Raw genomic sequence first — 26,212 nt, 5'->3', positions numbered from 1 at the left:
CCCTAACTCGCGTCTCCGCTCAATCCTCGAGCCTAGGTACGCACTGCCCCAAAGTCAGACCGCACTGCACAGCGAAGTCCCTTCTGCCGCCCAGAGCTGCTGTGTCCTAGCCGCCACCGGAGATCTGCTGCCTCGCAGGACCAAGTGCGACTCGTACCCTTGGAGCGTACCAGCCGCCCTGCACCGCACCTCTCCCCCGAAGCACCCGCTCTACTGGTGCGACTCGACCGGCATCGCGTACTGCCCCAGTACGCCTCGAGTCCCTGCCCAAACACTGAAGGTACGCCACTTACACCGCATATGCTAGAAGCGTGAGGAATTGCACTGTGTCGAGGTACGCCACGTACGCTGCATACGCTAGAAGCGTGAGGAATTGCACTGTGCCCCGGTACGCCGCGAACGTACGCCTGAAGCGTACGCCGGCGCCCTGTCCCTGAGAGCCTGGAAGATACGGCCCGTACGCCGCCCTTGTGACCTGGCATTGTTTCCCCTTGAGGCCACGTCGCACTACAGAGCCGCCCTGTACCCTTGAAGCGTACAGGCCGCTCGGTGCCGCACTGCCGCCTCGGGGGTCCCTGACACCACAAAGGATCGCCTGTGAACGGACCCTCCGCTGCGCCCCCTCGAGGTCCCGCCTAGACGCCCTGCACCGCGGCGCCTCTCTACATCCGGATCTCCACAAGCAGCCCGCCGAGGAACGTCTTCTTTTTCCTCGCATCTCTTCTTGAGGAAGCCAGCTACTGTTTCTGCGCATTGCACCGACGGGTGCCCGCCGTGGACCCGAGGGTCCCCATTGTTGATCCCGAATTTTCTGAAACTCTTCCCCAGCAGAGGGTCACCCCCGTGTTTAAAACCTGCGCAAACCTGACCCCCAAGAAAGCGCTATTTACAAGAACATTCCAAGTAAAGAAAGTATTGTGGGCATTGTTTTCTTTACTGATTTAAAGACGCTTTGCTGAGAGAACTGGACCTTAAGAAACACCTGAACTGAAGAATTGAACAGCCCAGAAAGTATCCATTCCAAGTTGGTGAAAAGTATTGTGTGCATCCTAATTTAATGTTATTTAAGGTCTTGTGATAAGTCTACAAAAATACTATATTTTACATAAAGTCTACGTATTTTTATATAAATACAGCCTGGTATCCATTTGTGGGGGGATCAGTGTTATTTATTGTGTGTGATTATAAATGCTTAACTAATGCGCCCTGAGGATTAGCCTTGACTGCTCGCGCCACGCAACCTAGAGGGTGAGCAGGGGTTATTCTGAAGGGGTAGTTCCCTTGCCCTGACTAGAGGAGAGGGTCCCTGCTTGTCACAAGTGCATACCTGTGCCAACCAGAGACCCCCAATTCGAACACAGGCTATTTTGAATCCAGTGGCAAAGTGAGCACAGGACCCACGTCTGGGCATACCCTGCCAACCTAGAGCATGGCTCACAGGCTAGGGGCGTGAAAATGAATCTCATGCAAACCTCAGAACCCATCCTTCTCAACTCACACTGGGCTTCAGGTCACCCATGCCTGGCTGACTGGCTGCAGCCTGCTCCTATGAGGTGCGGCCCTGAGGCACTCGCGTTCAGGTACTCACAGAGTAACGGTGTATCCGGTAGAAGTCGGGGGAGCAGGGCTTCAAGAAGGCAGTTGGGGGACCATCACCATCATCCAGGGAGGTCTCTAAGGGGGGTGCTAGAGAAAGGGAGAGAGGGCTTCTGTTAAACAAAGAACAGAACAAAACATCACTTCTGCATCCAAAGATGGAGGGACTCTTGGCACTCAGCAGTCCGGGTGGACACATACATGAAGACACAAAGCATCACTGGAGGTAGCAGCCTGGCGTGGCCTCCTGCGTCTACTAGTATGCACCTCTACTCTCTCCGTGTTCAAGGAATCACCACCGTCTCAGACACTACTTGTTCAGTTGCAGCCAGAATTGCACCTCTGGACACTACATCTTCTGGAAGATAGGAGACCTGCTACGTGGGACACCAGATGGATAAACAAGAGCACCTGCTGCAGCACAGGCAGGGCACCTGAAGCAGCACAGGCAGGGCACCTGAAGCAGCACAGGCAGGCTCCAGAGCTCAGGGCCGGGGACCAGCAGACCGCTGCTTCCCTGAAGCTCACATCCCGATGCCTGTGGGGTGCCTCACCCACCCTGAACTATTTGTGTGAATATGAACTTAAAGCGCCCTTTACCTTCTTCCTTCCATACATAAAAGCTGCTACGAGGCCACCATTCACTGGGGAGAAATGATTCTCTGCCTTGACCCATGATCAGTGCTGCTTTTATGAAGCAAATCTCACGACAAACCTTAAACCCCCTACACCTGTCTTAGGGAGAAGGGCCCGCCACTGAGAACAGGAGGGTGAGAGCATGAGAAAAGGCAGACTCTTCTCAAACAAACCTTAAACCCCTACTCCACGTGTCTTAGCGGAGAAGGGCCCGCCACTGCGCTCTCTCTGCTCTGCGCCTCTCACGCACACGGTTCCTGCTCACTAGAAGCCCTCTCTGCGCCTCTCACGCACACGGGTCCTGCCCACTAGAAGCCCTCTCTGCTCTGTGCCTCTCACGCCCACGGTTCCTGCTCACTAGAAGCCCTCTCTGCTCTGTGCCTCTCACGCACACGGTTCCTGCTCACTAGGAGCCCTCTCTGCTCTGCGCCTCTCACGCACACGGTTCCTGCTCACTAGAAGCCCTCTCTGCTCTCTGCCTCTCACGCACACCGGTCCTGCTCACTAGGAGCCCTCTCTGCTCTGAGCCTCTCACGCACACGGGTCCTGCTCACTAGGAGCCCTCTCTGCACCTCTCACGCACACGGGTCCTGCTCACTAGGAGCCCTCTCTGCACCTCTCACGCACACGGTTCCTGCTCACTAGGAGCCCTCTCTGTGCCTCTCACGCACACGGTTCCTGCTCACTAGGAGCCCTCTCTGCACCTCTCACGCACACGGTTCCTGCTCACTAGGAGCCCTCTCTGCTCTGAGCCTCTCACGCACACGTGTCCTGCTCACTAGGAGCCCTCTCTGCACCTCTCACGCACACGGGTCCTGCTCACTAGGAGCCCTCTCTGCACCTCTCACGCACACGGGTCCTGCTCACTAGGAGCCCTCTCTGCTCTGTGCCTCTCACGCACACGGTTCCTGCTCACTAAGAGCCCTCTCTGCGCCTCTCACGCACACCGTTCCTGCTTACGAGGAGCGCTCTCTGCGCCTCTCACGCACACGGTTCCTGCTCACTAGGAGCCCTCTCTGCGCCTCTCACGCACACGGTTCCTGCTCACTAGAAGCCCTCTCTGCTCTGCGCCTCCCACGGTTCCTGCTCACTAGGAGCCCTCTCTGCTCTGTGCTTCTCACGCACACGGGTCCTGCGCACTAGGAGCCCTCTCTGCTCTGAGCCTCTCACACACACGGTTCCTGCTCACTAGGAGCCCTCTCTGCACCTCTCACGCACACGGGTCCTGCTCAAAAGGAGCCCTCTCTGCTCTGTGCCTCTCATGCACACGGTTCCTGCTCACTAGGAGCCCTCTCTGCGCCTCTCACGCAGACGGGTCCTGCTCACTAGGATCCCTCTTTGCGCCTCTCACGCACACGGGTCCTGCTCACTAGGAGCCCTCTCTGCGCCTCTCACGCACACGGGTCCTGCTCACTAGGAGCCCTCTCTGCGCCTCTCACGCACACGGTTCTTGCTCACTAGGAGCCCTCTCTGCGCCTCTCACGCACATGGTTCCTGCTCACTAGGAGCCCTCTCCGCGCCTCTCACGCACACGGGTCCTGCTCACTAGGATCCCTCTCTGCTCTGAGCCTCTCAGGCACACGGGTCCTGCTCACTAGGAGCCCTCTCTGCTCTGAGCCTCACGCACACGGGTCCTGCTCACTAGGAGCCCTCTCTGCTCTGAGCCTCTCACGCACACGGTTCCTGTTCACTAGGATCCCTCTCTGTTCTGCGCCTCTCACGCACACGGGTCCTGCTCAATAGGAGCCCTTTCTGCTCTGAGCCTCTCACGCACACGGGTCCTGCTCACTAGGAGCCCTCTCTGCTCTGAGCCTCTCGCGCACACGGTTCCTGCTCAATAGGAGCCCTCTCTGCGCCTCTCACGCACACGGTTCCTGCTCACTAGGAGCGCTCCCTGCTCTGCGCCTCTCACGCACACCGTTAATGCTCACTGGGAGCCCTCTCTGCGCCTCTCACGCACACGGGTCCTGCTCACTAGGAGCCCTCTCTGCTCTGCGCCTCTCACGCACATGGTTCCTGCTCACTAGGAGCCCTCTCTGCGCCTCTCACGCACACGGTTCCTGCTCACTAGGAGCCCTCTCTGTGCCTCTCACGCACACGGTTCCTGCTCACTAGGAGCCCTCTCTGCGCCTCTCACGCACACGGTTCCTGCTCACTAGAAGCCCTCTCTGCTCTGCGCCTCTCACAGTTCCTGCTCACTAGGAGCCCTCTCTGCTCTGTGCCTCTCACGCACACGGGTCCTGCTCACTAGGAGCCCTCTCTGCTCTGAGCCTCTCACGCACACGGTTCCTGCTCACTAGGAGCCCTCTCTGCACCTCTCACGCACACGGGTCCTGCTCAAAAGGAGACCTCTCTGCTCTGTGCCTCTCACGCACACGGTTCCTGCTCACTAGGAGCCCTCTCTGCGCCTCTCACGCACACGGGTCCTGCTCACTAGGAACCCTCTTTGCGCCTCTCACGCACACGGGTCCTGCTCACTGGGAGCCCTCTCTGCTCTGCGCCTCTCACGCACACGGGTCCTGCTCACTAGGATCCCTCTCTGCTCTGAGCCTCTCACGCACACGGGTCCTGCTCACTAGGAGCCCTCTCTGCTCTGAGCCTTACGCACACGGGTCCTGCTCACTAGGAGCCCTCTCTGCTCTGAGCCTCTTACGCACACGGTTCCTGCTCACTAGGATCCCTCTCTGCTCTGCGCCTCTCAGGCACACGGGTCCGGCTCACTAGGAGCCCTCTCTGCTCTGAGCCTCTCACGCACACGGGTCCTGCTCACTAGGAGCCCTCTCTGCTCTGAGCCTCTCACGCACACGGTTCCTGCTCAATAGGAGCCCTCTCTGCGCCTCTCACGCACACGGTTCCTGCTCACTAGGAGCCCTCTCTGCGCCCCTCACGCACACGGTTCCTGCTCACTAGGAGCCCTCTCTGCTCTGCGCCTCTCACGCACACCGTTCCTGCTCACTGGGAGCCCTCTCTGCGCCTCTCACGCACACGGGTCCTGCTCACTAGGAGCCCTCTCTGCTCTGAGCCTCTCACGCACACGGGTCCTGCTCACTAGGAGCCCTCTGCTCTGCGCCTCTCACGCACATGGTTCCTGCTCACTAGGAGCCCTCTCTGCGCCTCTCACGCACACGGTTCCTGCTCACTAGGAGCCCTCTCTGCGCCTCTCACGCACACGGTTCCTGCTCACTAGGAGCCCTCTCTGTGCCTCTCACGCACACGGTTCCTGCTCACTAGGAGCCCTCTGATCTGCGCCTCTCAGGCACACGGTTCCGGCTCACTAGGTGCCCTCTCTGCTCTGCGCCTCTCACGCACACGGGTCCTGCTCACTAGGAGCCCTCTCTGTGCCTCTCACGCACACGGTTCCTGCTCACTAGGATCCCTCTCTGCTCTGAGCCTCTCACGCACACGGGTCCTGCTCACTAGGAGCCCTCTCTGCTCTGAACCTCTCACGCACACAGGTCCTGCTCACTAGGAGCCCTCTCTGCTCTGAGCCTCTCACGCACACGGTTCCTGCTCACTAGGATCCCTCTCTGCTCTGTGCCTCTCACGCACACGGGTCCTGCTCACTGGGAGCCCTCTCTGCGCCTCTCACGCACACGGGTCCTGCTCACTAGGAGCCCTCTCTGCTCTGAGCCTCTCACGCACACGGGTCCTGCTCACTAGGAGCCCTCTGCTCTGCGCCTCTCACGCACATGGTTCCGGCTCACTAGGAGCCCTCTCTGCGCCTCTCACGCACACGGTTCCCGCTCACTAGGAGCCCTCTCTGCGCCTCTCACACACACGGTTCCTGCTCACTAGGAGCCCTCTCTGTGCCTCTCACGCACACGGTTCCTGCTCACTAGGAGCCCTCTGCTCTGCGCCTCTCACACACACGGTCCTGCTCACTATGAGCCCTCTCTGTGCCTCTCACGCACACGGTTCCTGCTCACTAGGAGCCCTCTCTGCGCCTCTCACGCACACTGTTCCTGCTCACTAGGAGCCCTCTCTGCACCTCTCACACCCACGGTTCATGCTCACTAGAAACCCTCTCTGCTCTGTGCCTCTCACGCACACGGGTCCTGCTCACTAGGAGCCCTCTCTGTGCCGCTCACGCACACGGTTCCTGCTCACTAGGAGCCCTCTCTGCTCTGAGCCTCTCACGCACATGGTTCCTGCTCACTAGAAGCCCTCTCTGCCTCTCACGCACATGGTTCCTGCTCACTAGGTGCCCTCTTTGCACCTCTCACGCACACGGGTCCTGCTCACTAGGAGCCCGCTCTGCTCTGTGCCTCTCACGCACACGGGTCCTGCTCACTAGGAGCCCTCACTGCGCCTCTCACGCACTCGGTTCCTGCTCACTAGGAGCCCTCTCTGCACCTCTCACGCACACGGGTCCTGCTCACTAGGAGCCCTCTCTGCTCTGTGCCTCTCTCGCACACGGGTCCTGCTAACTAGGAGCCCTCTCTGCTCTGTGCCTCTCACGCACACGGGTCCTGCTCACTAGGAGCCCTCTCTGCGCCTCTCACGCACACGGTTCTTGCTCACTAGGAGCCCTCTCTGCGCCTCTCACGCACACGGTTCCTGCTCACTAGGAGCCCTCTGATCTGCGCCTCTCAGGCACACGGTTCCGGCTCACTAGGTGCCCTCTCTGCTCTGCGCCTCTCACGCACACGGTTCCTGCTCACTAGGAGCCCTCTGATCTGCGCCTCTCAGGCACACGGTTCCGGCTCACTAGGTGCCCTCTCTGCTCTGCGCCTCTCACACCCACGGTTCATGCTCACTAAAAACCCTCTCTGCTCTGTGCCTCTCACGCACACGGGTCCTGCTCACTAGGAGCCCTCTCTGTGCCGCTCACGCACACGGTTCCTGCTCACTAGGAGCCCTCTCTGCTCTGAGCCTCTCACGCTCACAGGTCCTGCTCACTAGGAGCCCTCTCTGCTCTGAGCCTCTCACGCACACGGTTCCTGATCACTAGGATCCCTCTCTGCTCTGAGCCTCTCACGCACACGGTTCCTGCTCACTAGGATCCCTCTCTGCTCTGTGCCTCTCACGCACACGGATCCTGCTCACTAGGAGCCCTCTCTGTGCCTCTCACGCACACCGTTCCTGCTCACTAGACACCCTCTCTACTCTACGCCTCTCATGCACACGGGTCCGTCTCACTAGGAGCCCTCTCTGCTCTGAGCCTCTCACGCACACCGTTCCTCCTCACTAGGAGCCCTCTCTGCGCCTCTCACGCACACCGTTCCTGCTCACTGGGAGCCCTCTGCTCTGCGCCTCTCACGCACATGGTTCCTGCTCACTAGCAGCCCTCTGCTCTGAGCCTCTCACGCACACGGTTCTTGCTCACTAGGAGCCCTCTCTGTGACTCATGCACATGGTTCCTGCTCACTAGGAGCCGTCTCTGCGCCTCTCACGCACACAGTTCCTGCTCAATAGGAGCCCTCTCTGCGCATCTCACGCACACGGTTCCTGCTCACTAGGAGCCCTCTCTGCTCTGTGCCGCTCACGCACACGGTTCCTGCTCACTATGAGCATCTCTTTGCCTCTCACGCACAACGTTCCTGCTCACTAGAAGCCCTCTCTGCGCCTCTCACGCACACGGTTCCTGCTCACTAGGAGCCCTCTCTGCTCTGAGCCGCTCACGCACACAGGTCCTGCTCACTAGGAGCCCTCTCTGTGCCTCTCAGGCACACGGGTCCTGCTCACTAGGAGCCCTCTGCTCTGCACCTCTCACGCACACGGTTCCTGCTCACTAGGAGCCCTCTCTGCGCCTCTCACGCACACGATTCCTGCTCACTAGGAGCCCTCACTGCTCTGCGCCTCTCACGCACACGATTCCTGCTCACTAGGAGCCCTCTCTGCTCTGCGCCTCTCACGCACACGCTTCCTGCTCACTAGGAGCCCTCTCTGTGCCTCTCACGCACAAGGTTCCTGCTCACTGGGAGCCCTTTCTGTGCCTCTTACGCACGAGGTTCCTGCTCACTAGGAGCCCTCTCTGTGCCTGACGCACACGCTTCTGCTCACTAGGAGCCCTCTCTGCTCTGTGCATCTCACGCACACTGTTGCTGCTCACTAAGAGCCCTCTCTGCGCCTCTCACGCACACCGTTCCTGCTCACGAGGAGCGCTCTCTGTGCCTCTCACGCACACGGGTCCTGCTCACTAGGAGCCCTCTCTGTGCCTCTCACGCACAGTTCCTGCTCACTAGGAGCCCTCTCTGCGCCTCTCACGCACACGGTTCCTGCTCACTAGGAGCCCTCTCTGCTCTGCACCTCTCACGCACATGGTTCCTGCTCACGAGGAGCGCTCTCTGTGCCTCTCACGCACACGGGTCCTGCTCACTAGGAGCCCTCTCTGTGCCTCTCACGCACACAGTTCCTGCTCACTAGGAGCCCTCTCTGCGCCTCTCACGCACACGGTTCCTGCACACTAGGAGCCCTCTCTGTGACTCATGCACACGGTTCCTGCTCACTAGGAGCCCTCTCCGCGCCTCTCACGCACACGGGTCCTGCTCACTAGGAGCCCTCTCTGTGCCTCTCACGCACACAGTTCCTGCTCACTAGGAGCCCTCTCTGCGCCTCTCACGCACACGGTTCCTGCTCACTAGGAGCCCTCTCTGCTCTGCGCCTCTCACGCACATGGTTCCTGCTCACGAGGAGCGCTCTCTGTGCCTCTCACGCACACGGGTCCTGCTCACTAGGAGCCCTCTCTGTGCGTCTCACGCACACAGTTCCTGCTCACTAGGAGCCCTCTCTGCGCCTCTCACGCACACGGTTCCTGCTCACTATGAGCCCTCTCTGTGACTCATGCACACGGTTCCTGCTCACTAGGAGCCCTCTCTGCGCCTCTCACGCACACGGATCCTGCTCACTAGGAGCCCTCTCTGCGCCTCATGCACACGGTTCCTGCTCACTAGGAGCCCTCTCTGCGCCTCTCACGCACACGGGTCCTGCTCACTAGAAGCCCTCTCTGCGCCTCTCACGCACACGGTTCCTGCTCACTAGGAGCCCTCTCTGCGCCTCTCACGCACACGGTTCCTGCTCACTAGGAGCCATCTCTGCGCCTCTCACACACAGTTCCTGCTCACTAGGAGCCCTCTCTGCTCTGCGCCTCTCACGCACATGGTTCCTGCTCACTAGAAGCCCTCTCTGCTCTGAGCCGCTCACGGACACGGTTCCTGCTCACTAGGAGCCCTCTCTGCTCTGCGCCTCTCACGCACACGCTTCCTGCTCACTAGGAGCCCTCTCTGCGCCTCTCACGCACACGGTTCCTGCTCACTAGGAGCCCTCTCTGTGCCTCTCACGCACGAGGTTCCTACGCACGAGGTTCCTGCTCACTAGGAGCATCTCTTTGCCTCTCACGCACACCGTTCCTGCTCACTAGAAGCCCTCTCTGCGCCTCTCACGCACACGGTTCCTGCTCACTAGGAGCCCTCTCTGCTCTGAGCCGCTCACGCACACAGGTCCTGCTCACTAGGAGCCCTCTCTGTGCCTCTCAGGCACACGGGTCCTGCTCACTAGGAGCCCTCTGCTCTGCACCTCTCACGCACACGGTTCCTGCTCACTAGGAGCCCTCTCTGCGCCTCTCACGCACACGATTCCTGCTCACTAGGAGCCCTCACTGCTCTGCGCCTCTCACGCACACGATTCCTGCTCACTAGGAGCCCTCTCTGCTCTGCGACTCTCACGCACACGCTTCCTGCTCACTAGGAGCCCTCTCTGTGCCTCTCACGAACAAGGTTCCTGCTCACTGGGAGCCCTTTCTGTGCCTCTCACGCACGAGGTTCCTGCTCACTAGGAGCCCTCTCTGTGCCTGACGCACACGCTTCTGCTCACTAGGAGCCCTCTCTGCTCTGTGCATCTCACGCACACTGTTGCTGCTCACTAATAGCCCTCTCTGCGCCTCTCACGCACACCGTTCCTGCTCACGAGGAGCGCTCTCTGTGCCTCTCACGCACACGGGTCCTGCTCACTAGGAGCCCTCTCTGTGCCTCTCACGCACAGTTCCTGCTCACTAGGAGCCCTCTCTGCGCCTCTCACGCACACGGTTCCTGCTCACTAGGAGCCCTCTCTGCTCTGCACCTCTCACGCACATGGTTCCTGCTCACGAGGAGCGCTCTCTGTGCCTCTCACGCACACGGGTCCTGCTCACTAGGAGCCCTCTCTGTGCCTCTCACGCACACAGTTCCTGCTCACTAGGAGCCCTCTCTGCGCCGCTCACGCACACGGTTCCTGCTCACTAGGAGCCCTCTCTGTGACTCATGCACACGGTTCCTGCTCACTAGGAGCCCTCTCTGCGCCTCTCACGCACACGGGTCCTGCTCACTAGGAGCCCTCTCTGTGCCTCTCACGCACACAGTTCCTGCTCACTAGGAGCCCTCTCTGCGCCTCTCACGCACACGGTTCCTGCTCACTAGGAGCCCTCTCTGCTCTGCGCCTCTCACGCACATGGTTCCTGCTCACGAGGAGCGCTCTCTGTGCCTCTCACGCACACGGGTCCTGCTCACTAGGAGCCCTCTCTGTGCCTCTCACGCACACAGTTCCTGCTCACTAGGAGCCCTCTCTGCGCCTCTCACGCACACGGTTCCTGCTCACTAGGAGCCCTCTCTGTGACTCATGCACACGGTTCCTGCTCACTAGGAGCCCTCTCTGCGCCGCTCACGCACACGGGTCCTGCTCACTAGGAGCCCTCTCTGTGCCTCTCACGCACACGGTTCCTGCTCACTAGGAGCCCTCTCTGCGCCTCATGCACACGGTTCCTGCTCACTAGGAGCCCTCTCAGCGCCTCTCACGCACACGGGTCCTGCTCACTAGGAGCCCTCTCTGTGCCTCTCACGCACACGGTTCCTGCTCACTAGGAGCCCTCTCTGTGCCTCTCACGCACACGGGTCCTGCTCACTAGGAGCCCTCTCTGCGCCTCTCACGCACACGGTTCCTGCTCACTAGGAGCCCTCTCTGCGCCTCTCACGCACACAGTTCCTGCTCACTAGGAGCCCTCTCTGCTCTGCGCCTCTCACGCACACGGTTCCTGCTCACTAGAAGCCCTCTCTGCTCTGAGCAGCTCACGCACACGGTTCCTGCTCACTAGGAGCCCTCTCTGCTCTGCGCCTCTCACGCACACGCTTCCTGCTCACTAGGAGCCCTCTCTGCGCCTCTCACGCACACGGTTCCTGCTCACTAGGAGCCCTCTCTGTGCCTCTCACGCACGAGGTTCCTACGCACGAGGTTCCTGCTCACTAGGAGCCCTCTCTGCGCCTCTGATGCACACGGGTCCTGCTCACTAGGAGCCCTCTCTGTGCCTCTCACGCACACAGTTCCTGCTCACTAGGAGCCCTCTCTGCTCTGTGCATCTCACGCACACTGTTGCTGCTCACTAAGAGCCCTCTCTGCGCCTCTCACGCACACGTTTCCTGCTCACTAGGAGCCCTCTCTGCTCTGCGCCTCTCACGCACATGGTTCCTGCTCACGAGGAGCGCTCTCTGTGCCTCTCACGCACACGGGTCCTGCTCACTAGGAGCCCTCTCTGTGCCTCTCACGCACACAGTTCCTGCTCACTAGGAGCCCTCTCTGCGCCTCTCACGCACACGGTTCCTGCTCACTAGGAGCCCTCTCTGTGACTCATGCACACGGTTCCTGCTCACTAGGAGCCCTCTCTGCGCCTCTCACGCACACGGGTCCTGCTCACTAGGAGCCCTCTCTGTGCCTCTCACGCACACGGTTCCTGCTCACTAGGAGCCCTCTCTGCGCCTCATGCACACGGTTCCTGCTCACTAGGAGCCCTCTCTGCGCCTCTCACGCACACGGGTCCTGCTCACTAGGAGCCCTCTCTGTGCCTCTCACGCACACGGTTCCTGCTCACTAGGAGCCCTCTCTGTGCCTCTCACGCACACGGGTCCTGCTCACTAGGAGCCCTCTCTGCGCCTCTCACGCACACGGCTCCTGCTCACTAGGAGCCCTCTCTGTGCCTCTCACGCACACGGTTCCTGCTCACTAGGAGCCCTCTCTGCGCCTCTCACGCACACGGGTCCTGCTCACTAGGAGCCCTCTCTGTGACTCATGCACACGGTTCCTGCTCACTAGGAGCCCTCTCTGCGCCTCTCACGCACACGGGTCCTGCTCACTAGGAGCCCTCTCTGTGCCTCTCACGCACACAGTTCTTGCTCACTAGGAGCCCTCTCTGCTCCTCTCAGGCACACGGGTCCTGCTCACTAGAAGCCCTCTCTGTGCCTCTCACGCACGAGGTTCCTGCTCACTAGAAGCCCTCTCTGCGCCTCTCACGCACACGGGTCCTGCTCACTAGGAGCCCTCTCTGACTCATGCACACGGTTCCTGCTCACTAGGAGCCCTCTCTGCGCCTCTCACGCACACGGGTCCTGCTCACTAGGAGCCCTCTCTGTGCCTCTCATGCACACGGTTCCTGCTCACTAGAAGCCCTCTCTGCTCCTCTCACGCACACGGTTCCTGCTCACTAGGAGCCCTCTCTGTGCCTCTCACGCACGAGGTTCCTGCTCACTAGGAGCCCTCTCTGCGCCTCTCACGCACACGGTTCCTGCTCACTAGGAGTCCTCTCTGCGCCTCTTACGCACACGCTTCTGCTCACTAGGAGCCCTCTCTGCGCCTCTTACGCACACGCTTCTGCTCACTAGGAGCCCTCTCTGCTCTGAGCCTCTCACGCACACGGTTCCTGCTCACTAGGAGCCCTCTCTGCTCTGAGCCTCTCACGCACACGGTTCCTGCTCACTAGGAGCCCTCTCTGCGCCTCTCACGCACACGGATCCTGCTCACTAGGAGCCCTCTCTGCGCCTCTCACGCACACGGTTCCTGCTCACTAGGAGCCCTCTCTGCTCTGAGCCTCTCACGCACACGGTTCCTGCTCACTAGGAGCCCTCTCTGTGCCTCTCACGCACACGCTTCTGCTCACTAGGAGCCCTCTCTGCTCTGCGCCTCTCACGCACACGGTTCCTGCTCACTAGAAGCCCTCTCTGCTCTGAGCCGCTCACGCACATGGTTCCTGCTCACTAGGAGCCCTCTCTGCTCTGCGCCTCTCACGCACACGGGTCCTGCTCACTAGGAGCCCTCTCTGCGCCTCTCACGGTTCCTGCTCACTAGGAGCCCTCTCTGCGCCTCTCACGCACACGGTTCCTGCTCACTAGGAGCCCTCTCTGCTCTGCGCCTCTCACGCACACGGTTCCTGCTCACTAGGAGCCCTCTCTGTGACTCATGCACACAGTTCCTGCTCACTAGGAGCCCTCTCTGCGCCTCTCACACACACGGGTCCTGCTCACTAGGAGCCCTCTCTGTGCCTCTCACGCACACGGTTCCTGCTCACTAGGAGCCCTCTCTGCGCCTCATGCACACGGTTCCTGCTCACTAGGAGCCCTCTCTGCGCCTCTCACGCACACGGGTCCTGCTCACTAGGAGCCCTCTCTGTGACTCATGCACACGGTTCCTGCTCACTAGGAGCCCTCTCTGCGCCTCTCACGCACACGGGTCCTGCTCACTAGGAGCCCTCTCTGTGCCTCTCACGCACACGGTTCTTGCTCACTAGGAGCCCTCTCTGCTCTGCGCCTCTCAGGCACACGGGTCCTGCTCACTAGAAGCCCTCTCTGTGCCTCTCACGCACGAGGTTCCTGCTCACTAGAAGCCCTCTCTGCGCCTCTCACGCACACGGGTCCTGCTCACTAGGAGCCCTCTCTGTGCCTCTCACGCACACGGTTCTTGCTCACTAGGAGCCCTCTCTGCTCTGCGCCTCTCAGGCACACGGGTCCTGCTCACTAGAAGCCCTCTCTGTGCCTCTCACGCACGAGGTTCCTGCTCACTAGAAGCCCTCTCTGCGCCTCTCACGCACACGGGTCCTGCTCACTAGGAGCCCTCTCTGTGACTCATGCACACGGTTCCTGCTCACTATGAGCCCTCTCTGCTCTGTGCCTCTCACGCACACGGGTCCTGCTCACTAGGAGCCCTCTCTGTGCCTCTCACGCACACGGTTCCTGCTCACTAGGAGCCCTCTCTGCGCCTCTTACGCACACGCTTCTGCTCACTAGGAGCCCTCTCTGCGCCTCTTACGCACACGCTTCTGCTCACTAGGAGCCCTCTCTGCTCTGAGCCTCTCACGCACACGGTTCCTGCTCACTAGGAGCCCTCTCTGTGCCTCTCACGCACGAGGTTCCTGCTCACTAGGAGCCCTCTCTGCGCCTCTCACGCACACGGTTCCTGCTCACTAGGAGTCCTCTCTGCGCCTCTTACGCACACGCTTCTGCTCACTAGGAGCCCTCTCTGCGCCTCTTACGCACACGCTTCTGCTCACTAGGAGCCCTCTCTGCTCTGAGCCTCTCACGCACACGGTTCCTGCTCACTAGGAGCCCTCTCCGCTCTGAGCCTCTCACGCACACGGTTCCTGCTCACTAGGAGCCCTCTCTGCGCCTCTCACGCACACGGATCCTGCTCACTAGGAGCCCTCTCTGCGCCTCTCACGCACACGGTTCCTGCTCACTAGGAGCCCTCTCTGCTCTGAGCCTCTCACGCACACGGTTCCTGCTCACTAGGAGCCCTCTCTGTGCCTCTCACGCACACGCTTCTGCTCACTAGGAGCCCTCTCTGCTCTGCGCCTCTCACGCACACGGTTCCTGCTCACTAGAAGCCCTCTCTGCTCTGAGCCGCTCACGCACATGGTTCCTGCTCACTAGGAGCCCTCTCTGCTCTGCGCCTCTCACGCACACGGGTCCTGCTCACTAGGAGCCCTCTCTGCGCCTCTCACGGTTCCTGCTCACTAGGAGCCCTCTCTGCGCCTCTCACGCACACGGTTCCTGCTCACTAGGAGCCCTCTCTGCTCTGCGCCTCTCACGCACACGGTTCCTGCTCACTAGGAGCCCTCTCTGTGACTCATGCACACAGTTCCTGCTCACTAGGAGCCCTCTCTGCGCCTCTCACACACACGGGTCCTGCTCACTAGGAGCCCTCTCTGTGCCTCTCACGCACACGGTTCCTGCTCACTAGGAGCCCTCTCTGCGCCTCATGCACACGGTTCCTGCTCACTAGGAGCCCTCTCTGCGCCTCTCACGCACACGGGTCCTGCTCACTAGGAGCCCTCTCTGTGACTCATGCACACGGTTCCTGCTCACTAGGAGCCCTCTCTGCGCCTCTCACGCACACGGGTCCTGCTCACTAGGAGCCCTCTCTGTGCCTCTCACGCACACGGTTCTTGCTCACTAGGAGCCCTCTCTGCTCTGCGCCTCTCAGGCACACGGGTCCTGCTCACTAGAAGCCCTCTCTGTGCCTCTCACGCACGAGGTTCCTGCTCACTAGAAGCCCTCTCTGCGCCTCTCACGCACACGGGTCCTGCTCACTAGGAGCCCTCTCTGTGCCTCTCACGCACACGGTTCTTGCTCACTAGGAGCCCTCTCTGCTCTGCGCCTCTCAGGCACACGGGTCCTGCTCACTAGAAGCCCTCTCTGTGCCTCTCACGCACGAGGTTCCTGCTCACTAGAAGCCCTCTCTGCGCCTCTCACGCACACGGGTCCTGCTCACTAGGAGCCCTCTCTGTGACTCATGCACACGGTTCCTGCTCACTATGAGCCCTCTCTGCTCTGTGCCTCTCACGCACACGGGTCCTGCTCACTAGGAGCCCTCTCTGTGCCTCTCACGCACACGGTTCCTGCTCACTAGGAGCCCTCTCTGCGCCTCTTACGCACACGCTTCTGCTCACTAGGAGCCCTCTCTGCGCCTCTTACGCACACGCTTCTGCTCACTAGGAGCCCTCTCTGCTCTGAGCCTCTCACGCACACGGTTCCTGCTCACTAGGAGCCCTCTCTGCGCCTCTCACGCACACGGATCCTGCTCACTAGGAGCCCTCTCTGCGCCTCTCACGCACACGGTTCCTGCTCACTAGGAGCCCTCTCTGCTCTGTGCCTCTCACGCACACGGTTCCTGCTCACTAGGAGCCCTCTCTGCGCCTCTCACGCACACGCTTCTGCTCACTAGGAGCCCTCTCTGCTCTGCGCCTCTCACGCACACGGGTCCTGCTCACTAGGAGCCCTCTCTGCGCCTCTCACGCACACGGGTCCTGCTCACTAGGAGCCCTCTCTGCTCTGAGCCTCTCACGCACACGGTTCCTGCTCACTAGGAGCCCTCTCTGCACCTCTCACGCACACGGTTCCTGCTCACTAGAAGCCCTCTCTGCGCCTCTCACGCACACGGATCCTGCTCACTAGGAGCCCTCTCTGCACCTCTCACGCACACGGTTCCTGCTCACTAGGAGCCCTCTCTGCTCTGCGCCTCTCAGGCACACGGGTCCGGCTCACTAGAAGCCCTCTCTGCTCTGCGCCTCTCACGCACACGGGTTCTGCTCACTAGGAGCCCTCTCTGTGCCTCTCACGCACAGTTCCTGCTCACTAGGAGCCCTCTCTGTTCTGCGCCTCTCACGCACACGGGTCCTGCTCACTAGGAGCCCTCTCTGCACCTCTCACGCACACGGGTCCTGCTCACTAGGAGCCCTCTCTGCACCTCTCACGCACACGGGTCCTGCTCACTAGGAGCCCTCTCTGCGCCTCTCACTCACCCGACCCCAGGGTCTCACTCACCCCACCCCAGGGTCTCACTCACCCCGCCGCAGGGTCTCACTCACCTCTCCAACGCATCTTCTTGACGGATGGGTAGGTCTCTTGGATGGAGAGACGGGGGCAGCTCTCGTCATTGCTCCGCTGCAGAAACAAAAGGAGAATAAAAAAAATCACGGAGCCCCACAGCCCCTCACGGAGCCCCACAGCCCCTCAGAGCCCCACAGCCCCTCAGAGCCCCACAGCCCCTCAGAGCCCCACATCCCCTCACGGAGCCCCACAGCCCCTCACGGAGCCCCACAGCCCCTCAGAGCCCCACAGCCCCTCAGACGCCCCACAGCCCCTCACGGAGCCCCACAGCCCCTCACGGAGCCCCACAGCCCCTCACGGAGCCCCACAGCCCCTCAGAGCCCCACAGCCCCTCAGAGTCCCACAGCCCCTCAGAGCCCCACAGCCCCTCACGGAGCCCCACAGCCCCTCACGGAGCCCCACAGCCCCTCAGAGCCCCACAGCCCCTCACGGAGCCCCACAGCCCCTCACAGCCCCTCACGGAGCCCCACAGCCCCTCACGGAGCCCCACAGCCCCTCACGGAGCCCCACACCCCCTCAGAGTCCCACAGCCCCTCAGAGTCCCACAGCCCCTCAGAGTCCCACAGCCCCTCAGAGCCCCACAGCCCCTCAGAGCCCCACAGCCCCTCATGGAGCCCCACAGCCACTCACGGAGCCCCACAGCCACTCAGAGCCCCACAGCCCCTCAGAGCCCCACAGCCCCTCACGGAGCCCCACAGCCCCTCACGGAGCCCCACAGCCCCTCAGAGCCCCACAGCCCCTCAGAGCCCCACACGGAGCCCCACAGCCCCTCACGGAGCCCCACAGCCCCTCACGGAGCCCCATAGCCCCTCACGGAGCCCCACAGCCCCTCACGGAGCCCCACAGCCCCTCACGGAGCCCCATAGCCCCTCACGGAGCCCCACAGCCCCTCACGGAGACCCATAGCCCCTCACGGAGACCCACAGCCCCTCAGAGCCCCACAGCCCCTCACGGAGCCCCACAGCCCCTCAGACGCCCCACAGCCCCTCAGAGCCCCACAGCCCCTCAGAGCCCCACAGCCCCTCAGACGCCCCACAGCCCCTCAGAGCCCCACAGCCCCTCAGAGCCCCACAGCCCCTCACGGAGCCCCACAGCCCCTCACGGAGCCCCACAGCCCCTCACGGAGCTCATAGCCCCTCACGGAGCCCCACAGCCCCTCAGACGCCCCACAGCCCCTCAGAGCCCCACAGCCCCTCACGGAGCCCCACAGCCCCTCACGGAGCCCCACAGCCCCTCACGGAGCCCCATAGCCCCTCACGGAGCCCCACAGCCCCTCACGGAGCCCCACAGCCCCTCACGGAGCCCCACAGCCCCTCACGGAGCCCCACAGCCCCTCACGGAGCCCCATAGCCCCTCACGGAGCCCCACAGCCCCTCACGGAGCCCCACAGCCCCTCACGGAGCCCCATAGCCCCTCACGGAGCCCCACAGCCCCTCAGAACTCCAAACCCCCTCAGAGCCCCACAGCCCCACAGTGTCCTACAGCCCCTCAGTGTCCCACATCCCCTCAGAGTCCCACAGCCCCTCAGAGTCCTACAGCCCCTCAGAGTCCCACAGCCCCACAGCCCCTCACGGAGCCCCACAGCCCCTCAGAGCCCCACAGCCCCTCAGAGCCCCACAGCCCCTCAAAATCCCGTTAACAAAGATGGACCCCCGAGACCCCGTACCACAGCCCCATCATCTCCAGAGGAACCAGTACCACAGCCCCTACCTCTCCAGAGCGCTCTAACATCTCTCCGTCCCAGAGCCCTTTATGTCTCCAGAGCGCTCTAACATCTCTCCATGCCACAGCCCCGTCTCCAGAGCGCACTAACATCTCTCCATGCCACAGCCCCCTGTCTCCAGACCGCTCTAACATCTCTCCATGCCACAGCCCCTATGTCTCCAGAGAGCTCTAACATCTCTCCATGAGACAGCCACCTATGTCTCCAGAGCGCTCTAACATCTCTTCATGAGACAGCCCCCTATGTCTCCAGAGCGCTCTAACATCTCCCCATGCTACAGCCCCCTATGTCACCAGAGCGCTCTAACATCTCTCCATCCCACAGCCCCCTATGTCTCCAGAGAGCTCCAACATCTCCCCATGCCACAGCCCCCTATGTCTCCAGAGCGCTCTAACATCTCTCCATCCCACAGCCACCAATGTCTCCAGAGCGCTCCAACATCTCCCCATGCCACAGCCCCCATGTCTCCAGAGTGCTCTAACATCTCTCCGTCCCAGAGCCCCCTATGTCTCCAGAGTGCTCTAACATCTCTCCGTCCCAGAGCCCCATATGTCTCCAGAGCGCTCTAACATCTCTCCAGGCCACAGCCCCGTGTCTCCAGAGCGCTCTAACATCTCTCCATGCCAGACCCCTATGTCTCCAGAGCGCTCTAACATCTCTCCATCCCACAGCCCCCTGTCTCCAGAGCGCTCCAACATCTCTCCATTCCACAGCCCCCTATGTCTCCAGAGAGCTCTAACATCTCCCCATGCCACAGACCCCTATGTCATCAGAGTGCTCTAACATCTCTCCATGCCACAGCCACCTATGTCTCTAGAGCGCTCTAACATCTCTCCATGCCACAGCTCCCTATGTCACCAGAGTGCTCTAACATCTCTCCACGAGACAGCCCCCTATGTCTCTAGAGCGCTCCAACATCTCTCCATCCCACAGCCCCCTATGTCTCCAGAGCGCTCTAACATCTCTCCATCCCACAGCCCCCTATGTCTCCAGAGTGCTCTAATATCTCTCCGTCCCAGAGCCCCCTATGTCTCCAGAGTGCTCTAACATCTCTCCGTCCCAGAGCCCCATATGTCTCCAGAGTGCTCTAACCTCTCTCCATGAGACAGCCCCCTATGTCTCCAGAGTGCTCTAACATCTCTCCGTCCCAGAGCCCTTTATGTCTCCAGAGTGCTCTAACATCTCTCCATGCCACAGCCACCTATGTCTCCAGAGCGCTCTAACATCTCTCCATCCCACAGCCCCCTATGTCTCCAGAGCGCTCTAATATCTCTCCATGCCACAGCCACCTATGTCTCCAGAGCGCTCTAACATCTCTCCATGAGACAGCCACCTATGTCTCCAGAGCGCTCTAACATCTCTCCATCCCACAGCCCCTATGTCTCCAGAGCGTACCAACATCTCTCCATGCCACAGCCACCCATGTCTCCAGAGAGCTCTAACATCTCTCCATGAGACAGCCCCCTATGTCTCCAGAGCGCTCTAACCTCTCTCCATGAGACAGCCCCCTATGTCTCCAGAGCGCTCTAACATCTCTCCATACCACAGCCACCAATGTCTCCAGAGCGCTCTAACATCTCTCCAGCCCACAGCCCCCTATGTCTCTAGAGCGCTCTAACATCTATCCATCCCAGAGCCCCCTATGTCTCCAGAGCGCTCCAACATCTCTCCAACCCACAGCCCCCTATGTCTCTAGAGCGCTCTAACATCTCTCCACGAGACAGCCCCCTATGTCTCCAGAGTGCTCTAACATCTCTCCAAGAGGCAGCCCCCTATGTCTCCAGAGTGCTCTAACATCTCTCCGTCCCAGAGCCCCCTATTTCTCCAGAGTGCTCTAACATCTCTCCGTCCCAGAGCCCCATATGTCTCCAGAGTGCTCTAACATCTCTCCATGAGACAGCCCCCTATGTCTCCAGAGTGCTCTAACATCTCTCCGTCCCAGAGCCCTTTATGTCTCCAGAGTGCTCTAACATCTCTCCATGCCACAGCCACCTATGTCTCCAGAGCGCTCTAACATCTCTCCATCCCACAGCCCCCTATGTCTCCAGAGCGCTCTAATATCTCTCCATGCCACAGCCACCTATGTCTCCAGAGCGCTCTAACATCTCTCCATGCCACAGCCACCTATGTCTCCAGAGCGCTCTAACATCTCTCCATCCCACAGCCCCCTATGTCTCCAGAGCGCTCTAACATCTCTCCCTCCTACAGCCCCCTATGTCTCTAGAGCGCTCCAACATCTCTCCATGCCACAGGCCCCTATGTCTCCAGAGAGCTCTAACATCTCTCCATGCCGCAGCCCCGTCTCCAGAGCGCTCTAACATCTCAAATGCCACAGCCCCCTGTCTCCAGAGCGCTCCAACATCTCTCCATCCCACAGCCCCCTATGTCTCCAGAGCGCTCTAACATCTCTCCATGAGACAGCCCCCTATGTCTACAGAGCGCTCTAACATCTCTCCATCCCACAGGCCCCTATGTCTCCAGAGTGCTCTAATATCTCTCCATGCCACAGCCACCTATGTCTCCAGAGCGCTCTAACATCTCTCCATGCCACAGCCACCTATGTCTCCAGAGCGCTCTAACATCTCTCCATCCCACAGCCCCCTATGTCTCCAGAGAGCTCTAATATCTCTCCATGCCACAGCCACCTATGTCTCCAGAGCGCTCTAACATCTCTCCATGAGACAGCCTCCTATGTCTCCAGAGCGCTCTAACATCTCTCCATGAGACAGCCCCCTATGTCTCCAGAGCGCTCTAACATCTCTCCATACCACAGCCACCAATGTCTCCAGAGCGCTCCAACATCTCTCCATCCCACAGCCCCCTATGTCTCCAGAGCGCTCTAACATCTCTCCATCCCACAGCCCCCTGTCTCCAGAGCGCTCCAACATCTCTCCATCCCACAGCCCCCTATGTCTCCAGAGAGCTCTAACATCTCCCCATACCACAGCCACCAATGTCTCCAGAGCGCTCCAACATCTCTCCATTCCACAGCCCCCTATGTCTCCAGAGCGCTCTAACATCTCTCCATCCCACAGCCCCCTATGTCTCCAGAGCGCTCCAACATCTCTCCATCCCACAGCCCCCTATGTCTCCAGAGAGCTCTAACATCTCCCCATGCCACAGCCCCCTATGTCACCAGAGTTCTCTAACATCTCTCCATGCCACAGCCACCTATGTCTCTAGAGTGCTCTAACATCTCTCCATGCCACAGCCCCCTATGTCACCAGAGTGCTCTAACATCTCTCCATGAGACAGCCCCCTATGTCTCCAGAGCGCTCTAACATCTCTCCATGCCACAGCCCCCTATGTCACCAGAGTGCTCTAACATCTCTCCATCCCACAGCCCCCTATGTCACCAGAGTGCTCTAACATCTCTCCATGAGACAGCCACCTATGTCTCTAGAGCGCTCTAACATCTCTCCATGAGACAGCCCCCTATGTCTCCAGAGCGCTCTAACATCTCTCCATGCCACAGCCCCCTATGTCACCAGAGTGCTCTAACATCTCTCCATGAGACAGCCCCCTATGTCTACAGAGCGCTCTAACATCTCTCCATCCCACAGGCCCCTATGTCTCCAGAGTGCTCTAATATCTCTCCATGCCACAGCCACCTATGTCTCCAGAGCGCTCTAACATCTCTCCATCCCACAGCCCCCTATGTCTCCAGAGAGCTCTAATATCTCTCCATGCCACAGCCACCTATGTCTCCAGAGCGCTCTAACATCTCTCCATGAGACAGCCTCCTATGTCTCCAGAGCGCTCTAACATCTCTCCATGAGACAGCCCCCTATGTCTCCAGAGCGCTCTAACATCTCTCCATACCACAGCCACCAATGTCTCCAGAGCGCTCCAACATCTCTCCATCCCACAGCCCCCTATGTCTCCAGAGCGCTCTAACATCTCTCCATCCCACAGCCCCCTGTCTCCAGAGCGCTCCAACATCTCTCCATCCCACAGCCCCCTATGTCTCCAGAGAGCTCTAACATCTCCCCATACCACAGCCACCAATGTCTCCAGAGCGCTCCAACATCTCTCCATCCCACAGCACCCTATGTCTCCAGAGCGCTCTAACATCTCTCCATCCCACAGCCCCCTATGTCTCCAGAGCGCTCCAACATCTCTCCATCCCACAGCCCCCTATGTCTCCAGAGAGCTCTAACATCTCTCCATGCCACAGCCACCTATGTCTCTAGAGCACTCTAACATCTCTCCATGCCACAGCCCCCTATGTCACCAGAGTGCTCTAACATCTCTCCATGAGACAGCCCCCTATGTCACCAGAGTGCTCTAACATCTCTCCATGAGACAGCCACCTATGTCTCTAGAGCGCTCTAACATCTCTCCATGCCAGACCCCTATGTCTCCAGAGCGCTCTAACATCTCTCCATGCCACAGTCCCCTATGTCACCAGAGTGCTCTAGCATCTCTCCATGAGACAGCCACCTATGTATCTAGAGCGCTCTAACATCTCTCCAGGCCACAGCCCCCTATGTCTCCAGAGCGCTCTAACATCTCCCCATGCTACAGCCCCCTATGTCTCCAGAGCGCTCTAACATCTCTCCATCCCACAGCCCCCTATGTCTCCAGAGTGCTCTAACATCTCTCCGTCCCAGAGCCCCCTATGTCTCCAGAGTGCTCTAACATCTCTCCGTCCCAGAGCCCCATATGTCTCCAGAGTGCTCTAACATCTCTCCATGAGACAGCCCCCTATGTCTCCAGAGTGCTCTAACATCTCTCCGTCCCAGAGCCCTTTATGTCTCCAGAGTGCTCTAACATCTCTCCATGCCACAGCCACCTATGTCTCCAGAGCGCTCTAACATCTCTCCATCCCACAGCCCCCTATGTCTCCAGAGCGCTCTAATATCTCTCCATGCCACAGCCACCTATGTCTCCAGAGCGCTCTAACATCTCTCCATGAGACAGCCACCTATGTCTCCAGAGCGCTCTAACATCTCTCCATCCCACAGCCCCTATGTCTCCAGAGCGTACCAACATCTCTCCATGCCACAGCCACCCATGTCTCCAGAGAGCTCTAACATCTCTCCATGAGACAGCCCCCTATGTCTCCAGAGCGCTCTAACCTCTCTCCATGAGACAGCCCCCTATGTCTCCAGAGCGCTCTAACATCTCTCCATCCCACAGCCACCAATGTCTCCAGAGCGCTCTAACATCTCTCCATCCCACAGCCCCCTATGTCTCTAGAGCGCTCTAACATCTATCCATCCCACAGCCCCCTATGTCTCCAGAGCGCTCCAACATCTCTCCAACCCACAGCCCCCTATGTCTCTAGAGCGCTCTAACATCTCTCCACGAGACAGCCCCCTATGTCTCCAGAGTGCTCTAACATCTCTCCAAGAGGCAGCCCCCTATGTCTCCAGAGTGCTCTAACATCTCTCCGTCCCAGAGCCCCCTATGTCTCCAGAGTGCTCTAACATCTCTCCGTCCCAGAGCCCCATATGTCTCCAGAGTGCTCTAACATCTCTCCATGAGACAGCCCCCTATGTCTCCAGAGTGCTCTAACATCTCTCCGTCCCAGAGCCCTTTATGTCTCCAGAGTGCTCTAACATCTCTCCATGCCACAGCCACCTATGTCTCCAGAGCGCTCTAACATCTCTCCATCCAACAGCCCCCTATGTCTCCAGAGCGCTCTAATATCTCTCCATGCCACAGCCACCTATGTCTCCAGAGCGCTCTAACATCTCTCCATGCCACAGCCACCTATGTCTCCAGAGCGCTCTAACATCTCTCCATCCCACAGCCCCCAATGTCTCCAGAGCGCTCTAACATCTCTCCCTCCTACAGCCCCCTATGGCTCTAGAGCGCTCCAACATCTCTCCATGCCACAGGCCCCTATGTCTCCAGAGAGCTCTAACATCTCTCCATGCCGCAGCCCCGTCTCCAGAGCGCTCTAACATCTCAAATGCCACAGCCCCCTGTCTCCAGAGCGCTCCAACATCTCTCCATCCCACAGCCCCCTATGTCTCCAGAGCGCTCTAACATCTCTCCATGAGACAGCCCCCTATGTCTACAGAGCGCTCTAACATCTCTCCATCCCACAGGCCCCTATGTCTCCAGAGTGCTCTAATATCTCTCCATGCCACAGCCACCTATGTCTCCAGAGCGCTCTAACATCTCTCCATGCCACAGCCACCTATGTCTCCAGAGCGCTCTAACATCTCTCCATCCCACAGCCCCCTATGTCTACAGAGAGCTCTAATATCTCTCCATGCCACAGCCACCTATGTCTCCAGAGCGCTCTAACATCTCTCCATGAGACAGCCTCCTATGTCTCCAGAGCGCTCTAACATCTCTCCATGAGACAGCCCCCTATGTCTCCAGAGCGCTCTAACATCTCTCCATACCACAGCCACCAATGTCTCCAGAGCGCTCCAACATCTCTCCATCCCACAGCCCCCTATGTCTCCAGAGCGCTCTAACATCTCTCCATCCCACAGCCCCCTGTCTCCAGAGCGCTCCAACATCTCTCCATCCCACAGCCCCCTATGTCTCCAGAGAGCTCTAACATCTCCCCATACCACAGCCACCAATGTCTCCAGAGCGCTCCAACATCTCTCCATTCCACAGCCCCCTATGTCTCCAGAGCGCTCTAACATCTCTCCATCCCACAGCCCCCTATGTCTCCAGAGCGCTCCAACATCTCTCCATCCCACAGCCCCCTATGTCTCCAGAGAGCTCTAACATCTCCCCATGCCACAGCCCCCTATGTCACCAGAGTTCTCTAACATCTCTCCATGCCACAGCCACCTATGTCTCTAGAGTGCTCTAACATCTCTCCATGCCACAGCCCCCTATGTCACCAGAGTGCTCTAACATCTCTCCATGAGACAGCCCCCTATGTCTCCAGAGCGCTCTAACATCTCTCCATGCCACAGCCCCCTATGTCACCAGAGTGCTCTAACATCTCTCCATCCCACAGCCCCCTGTCACCAGAGTGCTCTAACATCTCTCCATGAGACAGCCACCTATGTCTCTAGAGCGCTCTAACATCTCTCCATGAGACAGCCCCCTATGTCTCCAGAGCGCTCTAACATCTCTCCATGCCACAGCCCCCTATGTCACCAGAGTGCTCTAACATCTCTCCATGAGACAGCCCCCTATGTCTACAGAGCGCTCTAACATCTCTCCATCCCACAGGCCCCTATGTCTCCAGAGTGCTCTAATATCTCTCCATGCCACAGCCACCTATGTCTCCAGAGCGCTCTAACATCTCTCCATCCCACAGCCCCCTATGTCTCCAGAGAGCTCTAATATCTCTCCATGCCACAGCCACCTATGTCTCCAGAGCGCTCTAACATCTCTCCATGAGACAGCCTCCTATGTCTCCAGAGCGCTCTAACATCTCTCCATGAGACAGCCCCCTATGTCTCCAGAGCGCTCTAACATCTCTCCATACCACAGCCACCAATGTCTCCAGAGCGCTCCAACATCTCTCCATCCCACAGCCCCCTATGTCTCCAGAGCGCTCTAACATCTCTCCATCCCACAGCCCCCTGTCTCCAGAGCGCTCCAACATCTCTCCATCCCACAGCCCCCTATGTCTCCAGAGAGCTCTAACATCTCCCCATACCACAGCCACCAATGTCTCCAGAGCGCTCCAACATCTCTCCATCCCACA

The 26,212-nt window shown here is 59.7% G+C and overlaps 1 protein-coding gene across 2 annotated transcripts in view; it reads right to left on the bottom strand.

Annotated features, from left to right (window-relative positions):
- CASP2 (caspase 2) overlaps nucleotides 1–26,212 on the bottom strand; it is a 182,307-nt gene that overhangs the window by 121,418 nt on the left and 34,677 nt on the right. For both annotated transcript variants that reach the window (XM_078655848.1, XM_078655849.1), the window contains exons 4-5: nucleotides 16,832–16,907; nucleotides 1,589–1,686 (exon numbers count right to left, since the gene is read on the bottom strand). In XM_078655848.1, the coding sequence (XP_078511974.1) occupies nucleotides 1,589–1,686; nucleotides 16,832–16,907 (174 nt within the window). The remainder of the gene's footprint in view (nucleotides 1–1,588; nucleotides 1,687–16,831; nucleotides 16,908–26,212) is intronic.

This window comes from Lissotriton helveticus, chromosome 7 (assembly GCF_964261635.1).
Source record: "Lissotriton helveticus chromosome 7, aLisHel1.1, whole genome shotgun sequence".
NCBI lineage: Eukaryota > Metazoa > Chordata > Amphibia > Caudata > Salamandridae > Lissotriton > Lissotriton helveticus.
This window is presented reverse-complemented; position numbering and strand designations above follow the sequence as displayed.